General features: G+C 36.9%; 1 protein-coding gene across 50 annotated transcripts in view; it reads left to right on the top strand.

Annotated features, from left to right (window-relative positions):
* Positions 1-12,606, top strand: part of MAP2 (microtubule associated protein 2) — a 298,362-nt gene that overhangs the window by 219,925 nt on the left and 65,831 nt on the right. For 49 of the 50 annotated variants that reach the window (XM_086342582.1, XM_086342896.1, XM_086342878.1 and 46 more), the window contains one exon: positions 2,327-2,611. In XM_086342582.1, the coding sequence (XP_086198708.1) occupies positions 2,350-2,611 (262 nt within the window). In that variant the 5' untranslated portion in view covers positions 2,327-2,349. Of the gene's footprint in view, positions 1-2,326; positions 2,612-8,181; positions 8,291-12,606 lie in introns of those variants that run through there. The other variant, XM_086342785.1, reaches the window with a different exon arrangement.

The raw sequence follows: 12,606 nt of genomic DNA, 5'->3' as shown, positions 1-12,606 counted from the left end.
TGCAGAAGATACATAGGAACTCTATATTATCTGTTCAAATGTTTCTATAAATATGAAATTGCCCTAAAAATAGAAAACCTGTTAATCTTTTTAAAGCAATATTAACAAGTCATGTACTTCTTTGTGGGAAAGTTTTTCTATTTATAAGTGTTCACTCTGCACAAAAACAATAGTTTGGCCCATTTAAGAATGTGGGGATCTTATTTAAGCTGTTCTGGTACAGAAAAAGTAGAGAAATCAAGGCACGTAAAGGTAAGGATGCTAAGCCAACAGTCTCACTAGCAATAAAATATTGTGATCAAGGTCACAGTTTGAATATAGATCATTTTTTCAGCCCATTAGACATACGGAGATGCCGGAACAATTCAGAAGAAACACAGTCCTCAGACTCCCAATTTAGGTCCTTTCTTATTTGACTAGAATACAGTGGCGGAGTGGGATCTAGAACATTGCAGAACCATCTTTATAAAGGATTCTGTTTTCAGATGTACACATGGAGTGGTTAGTTCTTAGGACACACTCCTCCCATTAGGCTCTCCTGTCCCAAACATTGGCTATGCCTGTCTTGGAACGTTCAACCATTTCTCTGTGATACATGGGCAGAAATTTGTAAGTCACTCTTATTATTGGACTTACCAGGTTTTCAGGCTCCTCTTCATATGCCAACAATTCCAGAAAAACTACTGAAAGTATTTCATATGTAATGAGTGGTGGTATGATGACTGTTGGTATTATTATAATAACAATGGCAAAGGTAGAAACTACTATTTATTGAGCTTGTTGGGGGCTGTGCTGAGTCCTTACTTTGTTTAAATTTGCAACAAAGCAATAAACTAGGCATCATTGTTCTCATTTTACAGATAAAGATACTCTTGCATGCACGCAGTTCTTTATACATTGTCAGTGATGTGGGGATGCACTTTGATTTATTCAGAAGCCCTTCAATCAATGTTTTAAAAGCTAAATTGCTTAAATCCTGTTTAAATACTCATAGGGAAGATAAGTATAACCCTTATGGGAAGCAATTGTGGGGGTGTGGGGAGGGGCTTTGGCGTTGTCAAATTAGTTCAAATGAGTTAACTCGTGTAGTTCTTGGTATGAACAGAAAATGAGAATAGGGACCTTAGAGTAGCATTGAAATTCAGTAAAATAATAATAACAAGATTCTTGCTAGAAATCTGATAGAAAGCTTACTTTCGTGACAGCTTTATTTATTTGTGATGTCTCTAAACAGAACGTGGTAGCTAGAATTGGATTTGTTTTCATAGACTTTTTGTTTGTTTATTTGGAGGGTTTGGGTTGAGTTACTATTTTGGGGAAAAAAAAAAAAAAGGAAAATGTTCTTAGCTTCCATCAGAGATTCTGATTGTCTATGTCATCATCAGGGTGGGGACAATAGACCATCAGTGAAGCCACATTGCTGGCAACAGCATTTCAAAACAGTGATGTATCACTTCTTGTCAACTAGATCTGTAAATTTAGTGGCTTCAGTATATAAGTGAAGGCTGTGCTGTACCTACTGTTTCCTTATTAACACATGCAGAATACCTACTCCATGACTTATTCAAACTTTACTATAATTTATGGCCACCTAATGAATATTAATGACTTAACTGAATTGACTTAATTGTGACATAATACTGTAAGTTGTGACATAGGCCTAATATTATATTTATTCTCTATGTAAGATTTATACCAAGAGAAAATGCCATTCCCTTTTTAATCTATAGATAGAGCTTAGAAAAGTTTGCTGAAAAATTAAGTCAAAACTCTCTTTCTCTTAATATTCAGTATCCAGAAAGATATATCTTCCTCTGGTTTGAATTAAACATCTTTTAAATTGAAAAGACTAATATACTGACCATTGTCTTTTCTAGATTTCACAGAGAGTTGTGGTTTTAAAGAGTATTTGGGATAATCTTCCATAATCCAGCATGTCCCCTGAGCCATTCTTTTCCCTACTGTTTTCTATCCAGTTTTCTCATATTACAGATTTTCCCTATTTTCCTTGTTGAGTCAGTGTCATATGTCAATGAAAGTTAGCTCAGATATGTCCTTAAATGCCAAACACTAGTTTTAAAAAATAGAGTATATGAAACTAATGGTGATCTTATATGAAAAAAAAAAAAAAATAGATATTCCGGAAAAGGTCTGTTAAAAACTAAGGTGTTAACAGTAGCTACCTCTTGATATTAAAAGTGGGTTATTGAATGTGTTTTGTTGACCATCAGTTGCTGGTGAGTTTGCTGTCAATTTTCCCTATTTTAGTACTTCAGATAATCTTTCTCCAAGGTCATGGCTGCCATTTTTCTTCTTCCAATCACAGGAAACATCCCAGGACATTGAAGAATGGCAGATGATCGGAAAGATGAAGCAAAGGCGCCTCACTGGACCTCAGCTCAACTTACAGAGGCATCCGCCCAACCACACCCACCGGAGATCAAGGATCAAGGTGGGGCAGGGGAAGGACTTGTCAGAAGCGCCAATGGATTCCCCTACAGAGAGGATGAAGAGGGCGCCTTTGGAGAACATGGGTCCCAGGGCACCTACTCAAATACCAAAGAGAACGGAATCAACGGAGAACTGACCTCAACTGACAGAGAAACAGCAGGTAACTAAGGGCTCTTCTGTCACCAGTGCTTGCTTTGTGCTTTGAAGTCTGTTTACGCTTCAAGTGAATTAGTTTACAGCACTGATCTTTCTCTAGTGCTAGGACTGAGATGCTAGTTAGTCAAGGGAAATAGACACCGAAAGGAGAGAAAAATCATAGGAACTAGCCTGACATTCCCCCAGATCAGTTATATTCTCAATCTTACCTCCTTTTTAATTTTTAATTTATTTATTTTTGGCTGTGCCCAGCAGCTTGCAGGATCTTAGTTCTCCTACTGGGGATCAAACCCATGGCCCTCACAGTGAAAGCTCAGAGTCCTAACCTCTGGACCACCATGGAGTTTCCATTTACCACCTTAATTTTAGTAGACAAACGGCTTGGTGTGTGTGTGTTGCTAATAACTGTCAGCATTTTAAATCACTGAAAAAAAAAAAAACTTCACTAACTGGGATTCTCTTGAATGATATTGGACTTAAATCTGATTAATTGATAAGAAGCACATTTACTTTTTAGGGCAGGAAGAAATGTAGTCTGTCTCCCAGCCTTAAAAAGGAAAAAAGAAAGGAAACCAGCACATGCATACACGGGAACTATTTAATACTTCTTTGGATAGCTTTTTAGAACTAATATACAGATGCTTAAAGGATAACAGAATATAATTTAATCTTAAAGTATGATTTCTACCACAGGTTTGTTGACGATATTGTCATTAATGGCTTAGAGAACCATTCAGTTCAGTTCAGTCTCTCAGTCACGCCCGACACTTTGCTATCCCACAGACTGCAGCACATTAGTCTGCTCTATAGTTCTTTCTCTGTAATTCAGAATTTAATGTATTTGAAGGCAATAATTTGCTATCCAAATGCTACTCCATGCTACTCCAAAAACAGTAAGTAAACTGCTAGTAAGAACGGCTCTGTCTGCTTCAAGATCATCCCTTACTTATTCAAGGGTCAGTTTTCTACAGTCAATTGGTTAGCCACACATCCACTGTACACTCAGTTCAAAAAATATATTTAAATTTTAATGGGAAAGTATGAAAGGCATTTCAAATAACTGAAATTACATACATACATACATACATACATACAGTGTGATTCTTTTCATTTAACAAACTACTGCTGAACATTTTCTACGTATAAGCTGTGCCAGGACGACTGCAAAGAATGGGCTCTGAACTTCCCAGAGCAGTTGATCTAGTAGCACACATGAGACCTGTGTGTACAGTTAATTGAAATACAGAACACAGAACATTAAGTGCCACATGAGCAGTATAGAAAGGCAAAGTTGAAGAGGGGTCGTTTCCAAACCAAGTTCCCAAATCATGTACAGAAGCATCTTGAGGTTCCACAGCAGATGCACAAGAGTGTGGCAGAGTGTTTTTAAATACCCAGATGAAATTCTGTGATATTCAATAGCTGTCAAATACTTCATGAACTATTAATTTAAGATAGTTTGGTTTCAACATTAGGTCGTACCACATTCTTCTTCATGATGTCCTGTCTTTTTGAAGCTGGGATTTTGGGGTCTTTTCGAAGTTGCTGTGATAAAAAAGCAAATACCCTGTAGAAATGTATGTGGAACAGAAAAAAGAGAGTGGCAGTGTGCAAGCTAACTCAAGGATTTGAAAAGCTGTGCAGTGCCCTATAGACACCCATGTCCCATTAGTAAGAAATTGTGGATAAGAATGAAATAAAAATACTGTTTTTACTTTTCATGGTTATAGGGAAGATGAGGTAGAGTATATAAAGTAAATGATTCAAGAAATACTGTCTATTAAGTACCATTGTTATTGGGATTATCAGAGGTGGTAGTGGTATTCATATAGACAACAGGACACCCTCGATCAGGAACTATTTTTCTACAGTCAAGTGTAATACAATTTGAAGAGGGTGTGACTTGGGTATCAGGAGCACTAACTGGGAAAATTTTGAAGCGATTGAGGCATGAGGAGTTGAGAACATGTTAGAAAAAAATGATTGTGGGAATAAAGGAGATAATGTGAGAAACCAAGATTTTTCTCATCATTGTCCCCTACAGCACTTGACATTATACCTCAAGGACTCAACAAATGTGTGTTGAGTGAGTAGTTGAGTGAATGATACAAAAAGAAGAAAGTTCTTTTCAAATTTATGGGGGAAGCTATTGAAAAGCCTTAACTTTGTCTCTTGAACTCTCACCAGTTGACTCCCACTGACTATTATGGAGGCTTATTATATACCCAAGAAAAAAATCACTTGTAGTGTGCTTGGTCAAGCAGGAGAGAACCAAAATCACTCACTATTTCATTTTTTTCAGTAGTCTTAATTAAGTATTTGAGAGCATCAGAAAAAAATCTATTTGTCAGGTCAGTGTGGCCTTGCCAGCTTCTTTGAGAAAATAACATAAATTAAAAAGAAACTAACAGATGGTTCTTTAAATTGTGGGTTCAAGACCATCCAGAGTTAATTTTGAATTCAGCTTAGCATATATCAAATGAATATTACATTACCTTTGGGAGACTGATTATGTAAATTTTATATGTATATTCATAGTGACAAAGGTTGTAAACAGTGATGTTTTCCATCCAAACGATGATGTAATTTTAAACCAGCCTCCCTCCAGAAAGAAGAGACTGAGTATTGAATCCATCAATCATCCATGTATGGAAAGCAGCAGGAGAGGAAAAATGTAAATTGTTATCTTCTCACGACTGAGCGACTTCACTTTCACTTTTCACTTTCATGCATTGGAGAAGGAAATGGCAACCCACTCCAGTGTTCTTGCCTGGAGAATCCCAGGGATGGGGGAGCCTGGTGGGCTGCCGTCTCTGGGGTCGCACAGAGCCGGACACGACTGAAGCGACTTAGCAGCAGCAGCATACCTATAGAGGATTTTTCAGTGATAAGTTAATGTGCAATTAAATTTCTCTCCAAACTTTAGCTTAATAAAATAATAAATAAATTGTATTATTGATGGCTTATATATAATTATTCCACAAATTGCAAACAAAAATCATCCCCAGTAAAAAAGGAATATTCTTAAATCTTAGATATGATCTTTAAAAATGCTATCCTTTGATAATGGAGACCATTGATTGAGCAGGCATTATATTTTGAGGTGATTATTTGATATCTCATCATTTCGTGTAATCTATCAGTATATTGCAATTTCTCCTATATGGATGTTTTTCAGGATTTTGTGAACATGAAACATTTCCCATGACATCCTCAGCTATCTGTTACAATGTCCAGACCATGGCTGATCGAAGCCAAAGATCTTTCTTCTACTTTCCTTTTCTTCTACTTTCATTCTTAGAAATAAATCTTTTACCCAACATTGTTTGTTCATCTCTATAAACAAGATCACATAATAAATGAATTGCAATCATCAACTCTCCCTCCTCTTTCCTTCATCAGAGGACACTTACTTTAACCAAAGGTCTGCCTCATTCTCTCTCATCCACCACTTTCAGTGTTCACCTTCATGTCTGGACCATAATAACTTCTTAATTTTTGAAGGTGCAAGGCCATGTTAGCTTACCTTTGATCTTATGCACTAAGATGGTGGGGGAGGAAGCAGCGAGGAGGGGTTGTACAGAAAATACTGGAAGGAAATAACACTTTATATTTAATTTACAACTTAGATTTTTGTCTCTTTCCTTACAATTTAAAGCTAATCCATAGAAAGGTAGGTAGAATTATATACTCACCTAGTATCACATAACTTTATACTTTAAGAATTCTTCTTACATTTACTTATTAAAGTGTCCTTTTTAGAAGCCATGCCACTGGAGCCTAAAACAACAGAAGAGAAACCATAGAAAATCCATGAAAAATTGGGCCACTTAGGAAAGTTATTGTTATTGATAAGTGAATACAACATAATACTGAAACAAGTCATTTTTAAATCATTTTCCACCATGGTTAATAAGAATAAAGGCTTGTAATAAACCCTTCTTCTCTTTTCCACCTTATCTTTATTGAGGAAAGCAAACAGAATGCATTTCAGTCCCCATAGAGTTTCAACTCTGAGTGATAATTAGGAGCCTCATATTTAGGCTTCTTATTTGTAGGTGGCGCTCAAATGCATGTTACAGTTTATATCAAGATAACATCTGGGCTTCCCAGGTGGCGCAGTGGTGAAGGAATACACCTGCCAATGCAGGAGATGCAAGAGACACAGGTTCAATCCCTGGGTCAGGAAGATCCCCTAGTGTAGGAAATGGCAACCCACTCCAGTATTCTTGCCTGGGAAATTCTATGAATAGAGGACCCTGGTGGGCTACAGTCCATGGAGTTGCAAGGAGTCAGAAAGAACTGAGTGACTGAATACGCAATACACAAGACAACATCAAGATAACTAGATGTTATCTTGTAAGATGACCTCTCATATTTCTCCTATTTATGGGTTTAGTGACCCATCCAGGATACTTGGCTAAAGCCAGCACACAGGTCTTCTGCTTTATGGGGCCGTGCTCCTCCCACTGCCCCATGCAGCTAGATGCCCAGCAGCAACAATAACCAGTCACAGCCAAAGACAGTTCTTCCATTGCAGAACGGTCATATCCATGTGCCTTTCAGCATGACGGCAAATTTATTCCCAGTTTTCAGCTTGAATGGAGAAAGAAAGGAGGCAATTCTGAGATGTTTACAGATGCCAAAACTTTGAAGTATTTAAAATGACACTTTTTAAGTGATTTTGACTATTCTGAGGTACAATGCTTTGAACACTGGTTAAAAAAAAAAAAACAAACAGCAGTCACAGTGTAAAGTGCCTTTGTGATTATCACAAGTCACCACCAGGTCTCTTTTTGAGTAAATTTGAAGATTAAAGGTCAGTCCTTCAGTAAACTACCCCTTGATTTCCCAAGGGTTGCAGTGTTTCTCCAGCATTTCTGGGGCATTTCTCCAGATCTGCTCCCACCAAAGCACTGAGATCTGTAAGGCCCTTCAGGGTTATCACAGTCACTTTTTCCAGAGCTTTCCAATGGAGATGCACCTTCTAAAGCTCAGCGCGCCCTTTCACATCCTCCTGATTCAAGCAGACCAGTCATGAACATACTTAGATATCTAAGTTTTTTGTTGCTGAAATTATACATTTCAGATTGAAATGCATAGTGGAGAAAAAGGTTATCATCAGTCACAAGCAAAAATCTGAATATACCTCTACACTTCTCTCTCTCCCTTTCTAATCTTAGAAAATTTGAATCTGCATTTTCTCACCCCATAGTCCCCTCCCTCCATTCCCACATTTTAGATTTAATGGTAGGAATCACCATCCCATTTAAACTATGGTATATTATACATAATATATATTAATGCACACAGAGCAAAATAGTGCAGAACCATTTCTCATGTGAAGTGACTGAAGCCGGCCCCACCACCCCCCAAGGCAAATAAATAGGCTGGCCTAATAATACAAAAGGTTGCAGATTTTCCTTTCCTTGTTGCCATGCCAACCACTCATTGCTCTGGCTGCCATTTCCCCAAGCTCCGCAGAGGAGTGTGCAGAGCAGTTATTTAGCATTCAGGGTGGATCTGCAGAAAAGCACACGGCCTCACCGCAAAGTGTCTGCACCTGGCGGCGCCGATGGACAAGGACAGAAAATGGGGATCTTTGCAATGTTTTCCTTCGAAAGGTTGGGCATCTGGGTCTAGAAAAAGTGAGAAAGACAAGAATTGCTAGAAAAGGCATGAGGTTTGTATTTGTCACGTTTGCTTTGTCCTGTGTGCTCTCTGTACCCTTTGAAGCAGGTTTGGAGTATTAGCTTCAATCATATGTGACTTGCCTTGTTGGTAAATAGAAGGGGATCTGAACCTAATTGGGGGCTGTCTTACCTGGACTTTATAATGAAGAACAACCTCTCAACCTTGGTAAGGTTGCTTGCTTATAGCAGATATTGCTAAATACAGCTTAAAATGTTTTACAAATTAGAAGAAAAGATAGGTACCAGATACAGTTGTTTATTTAAATGTGCAATTGTAGGTAGTTCTTTCTATAAAAAAATTACCTTGTATCTTTCTTTGCTCTTCAGCCAGAATCTTAGAGTGGAATGTGATTGTTTGAAGCCAGTAATTATGAATCCAAATTTAAGGAAAACTTGGTTTCTCTTGACTCCTTTTAATTAAACCCAGTGACTCAACAAATAAAACCCATGATTTTATTCCTTGGAATTTTAATTGCCTACAAACACTTCAAGTTGTGAAGAGTAAGGCTTGATCTAACATAATATAATATTTTAAAATTAAGATTAATTTGCATATGCATTTACTCCCATGTATGTTCCTCCAGAAAATTCCTCCCATGCACTTGTGGAAATCATTCTCATTTCTTTATTGTCTTATTTTGGGTTAAAATCAGAACTACATCATAGACACTAATATATATATATATATACACACACACACACACACACATATATATATATATAATTCTTTTTGGTCCACTGACACTTTGAAAAATTGTTTTGAATTTGAATCTTAATGCAACAGATTTGAGCTAAGGAGAGTTCAGAACTACTTGTAAAAATTACTCTCTCTTGTTTCTAGCGGTAAATATAATTTAATAGCATTGTATTTTTCACTTGAGCCTTTCTCATAATCCTATATTTTTTTCAAGACCTTATCAAATTTTTTCCTAATATGCTACCACATTGTATTATCATATTTTTCTTTCAGTGTATCCCAATTATTTGAGGTTTTTTAAAATCTCCATTTAGAGAAGATTTCTAAACAGTTCATAAAATCTTTTTTGTTTGTAGTGAATAGATGACAATAATCAGTCATGGAAGCCAGTCTTCCTGATTTTTTTTTTTGGACCCTCTAAGCCTATGTTTCGGTGAGGATTATGCATGACCTTTATATGTCCCTTGCTCAATTGCTAAGAATTCTCTCCTCCCAGAAAATAAAAGAGAAAAACCTTAATAGTAATTTGGAACAAATAAATTAACTAATATCTGGAGAATATTCTTCATCAGTCACTAAGGTGTGTTTTTGAAAAGTATGAGATATATATATATATAAATTTGATTATATTGCTTGCATATACCTGAGAAAACTGTCTGTCACTGTTTACCAATATCCCCTTGAGGGTTGGCTCCAAGTTTGGTTTTATCGCTACTGGGAGGTTAGTAGGTCAGGGAGGACCTAGCAGTCATCAACACCTCCCTCTTTTCTCCCCAAGCTACTTGAGATGAACCGACTTTCTGCTTCAGTGTATCAAGCCCTCTCATTCCCTCACACTTCACTGCACCTTAGCACATTACATAAAGCACTGCTTTGATTGTCAGGGGAGTCTGGAAATTCATACCAGGAGTAGATGAACAGAACGACGGGTGCTGCGTTGCAGACCTGGTAGTTTAAGCATGATCTGACTTGACATCATGACTCCTGGGAGGGTGCGGGGAAAGGACACCAAACCGCCCAGTGCCCTCCCTCTGTGTGACTCGCCTTATAGAATGAGTCATGGTTCAGCAACACTCAGAGAAAATAGAGTTCTAAACCCAGCGACGCTGATGAGCAGAGAAAGAGGGAAGCATATGTTCTAGGCTCTCATGGCAGCTTTTAACAAGTATGCAAATACCAGGTAATGCTAGTGTGCAAATGTTAGAAAGGAGAGTTAAATGTCCACTTTTACAATTGATTTCATCAATGCTCAAACTTCAGAAAACATGAAGCAAAATGGGTACTAAGGGAGCAATCAACACATGATTCAGAGAAAAATCATGTGTAATAGAGATGATTCAGCCTCAGCACCCTGAAAATTAGATTCAATATTTTCAGTCCAGGTTTTGTGTTTGGAAACACAGGTCAAGGTAAGGCTGGGAGCTGAGCACCTCTGATTCTTGCATAAGTAACTCCAGCATGAGTAGTCAGTTCTCTATTTGAACTAACAATGTTCTCTTTTGCAAAGCTAGTTAATTTGCCCAAGCAATCTGTTCTGGTTTCATTCAAATGCCGCATCATGAAACAAATGACAGAGGACTCATTTGAAAGGGTACATGCAACAGAAGAGATTATCAGAAATCCATGATCAAAGGTCCAGAACTGATTCATTTTATTCTCTCAAATGAATCTCTTCCTCTTTCAAATGCCCCTGTGTACCATGTTTATGTCTTGCTAATAGCCCTGGGTATTTATTGGAAGGACTGATGCTGAGGCTGAAACTCCAGTACTTTGGCCACCTCTTGACTCATTGGAAAAGACTCTGATGCTGGGAGGGATTGGGGGCAGGAGGAGAAGGGGACGACAGAGGATGAGATGGCTGATGGCATCACCGACTTGATGGACATGAGTTTGGGTGAACTCCAGGAGTTGGTGATGGACAGAGAGGCCTGGCGTGCTGTGATTCGTGGGGTTGCAAAGAGTTGGACACAACTGAGCGACTGAACTGAACTGAATAGCATTGATCATAAGTGTTTTGAGGTAGAAGCTGTGCTTCATTCATCTCCATGTCCCTTCTGGTATATAATGCAATGCTTATACTCCATAGTAGGTGCTAATAAATATTTTTGAAAGTGAGATAAAGAAGAGAGAACCTGAAACTATCACAACATTGTGAATCAGCTATACCCCAATACAAAATAAAAAGTTCATAAAAAAGAAAAAAAAGGAAGAGAAAAATTATTCATGTTCAATTTTGAGAATAGAAATTACATACACAAAATAGGGCTACAAAAACTTTGAATATATTTGTATAAATATTGTGTAAGCAACATATTTGTGGGAAAGATGATGTTAGGAATATTGGAACTAAAGAGGCAGATGAAGAAACATGGGAGGAGGCTGGATTCAGAGTAAAGACTGTAGAAGTGTTGACTAGCTCAATCAAGTTGGAATTCTGAAATACTGTCGTAAAGAGAGTGGCATGGAGGGATATAGCAGAAGACTTGTTATGTTCTGCAAATGGGAGTGAAGATTTCTAGTGAAGAAAACATATCTTTGACTTAGGATAGAAGTAAGACCTCTGATTAGAAATACAGTCTTGATGATGAAAACACCTGAACTGGAAAGAATATAAAAAATCAGGATATATGACCTTTATGAGACACATCCATAATCTAACAGCTAAGAAATAGACTGATATTGAACAACTTTTCTTGTTCATTCTTGCAAAATAGAGTCTGATGTAAGAGTTGGCCTCAGTAGAAAGTGATACTGAAATATCTTGCAAACAGAACTCTAAAATGCACACCTTTGTTGATCTTCTGGCTTTAAGGTGAAGATTGCCTCACTACTATAAATCAGAAGGCCACATAAATTTCACTTCTGACAAATGGACAAACTGACTATTAAAGAAAATGGATGCTCTAAGTCATAGACTTAATTATACTTCATTAAAGGAATATGCTAGTATTGTCTTAGAGAGATGTTATATATCCTATTTTTGAAGGTCAATCTGATTGATATATCAACAATGTTCTTTTACACTACTTCATCTTTGAGTCTATAAAATTACTTGAAAATGATAAGTTCTTAGGTAATAAACAGCATTTCCCTATTGAATAACAGGGATATTTATTCTATCCTAATTTTAGGATATCCTAATTTTAGGAAAAATGTCTCAGTTTCAATCAGACACACTTCTCTAGTTTTCTTATTTTAAAAAATCTTAAAAGCTGCATGTAATTGAAGATTTTCTTTTCTTTTTGACATATTAAAATGAAAGATGCTCCCATTTACATTTTCTAATTTTAATTATTTCAGTATTTAAAGGACAGTATTTAATTAAACTACTGTTAATTTTATAAGCAGTTTTTAAAATGAATCAGTTCTTTGGATACTTTTTCTCCTTGTTGCATTTCCATGCTACTATTCTTTATCTTAAGCTAAAGTGTAGATTTTTTTTCTTTAAAAATTATCTGTTGGTTTTTTTTGAAAAACCAAGATTTATGACTAAAGCATTGGAAAGATTGGAATAAACCTGTTCTCCTGAGAACTTTACCAGAATTGATTTTTCTCAAAAAAAAAAAAAATTGCACTAACTTGGCCTGTCTCAAAAAGTATGTAAGTTCT

Source organism: Bos grunniens, chromosome 2, assembly GCF_055505025.1.
Source record: "Bos grunniens cultivar Pamir isolate PY7600 chromosome 2, Bosgru_T2T1.0, whole genome shotgun sequence".
In the NCBI taxonomy this organism is placed as follows: domain Eukaryota; kingdom Metazoa; phylum Chordata; class Mammalia; order Artiodactyla; family Bovidae; genus Bos; species Bos grunniens.
Note: the sequence above shows the minus strand (reverse complement) of the source record. Positions and strands in the feature narration are given on the sequence as shown.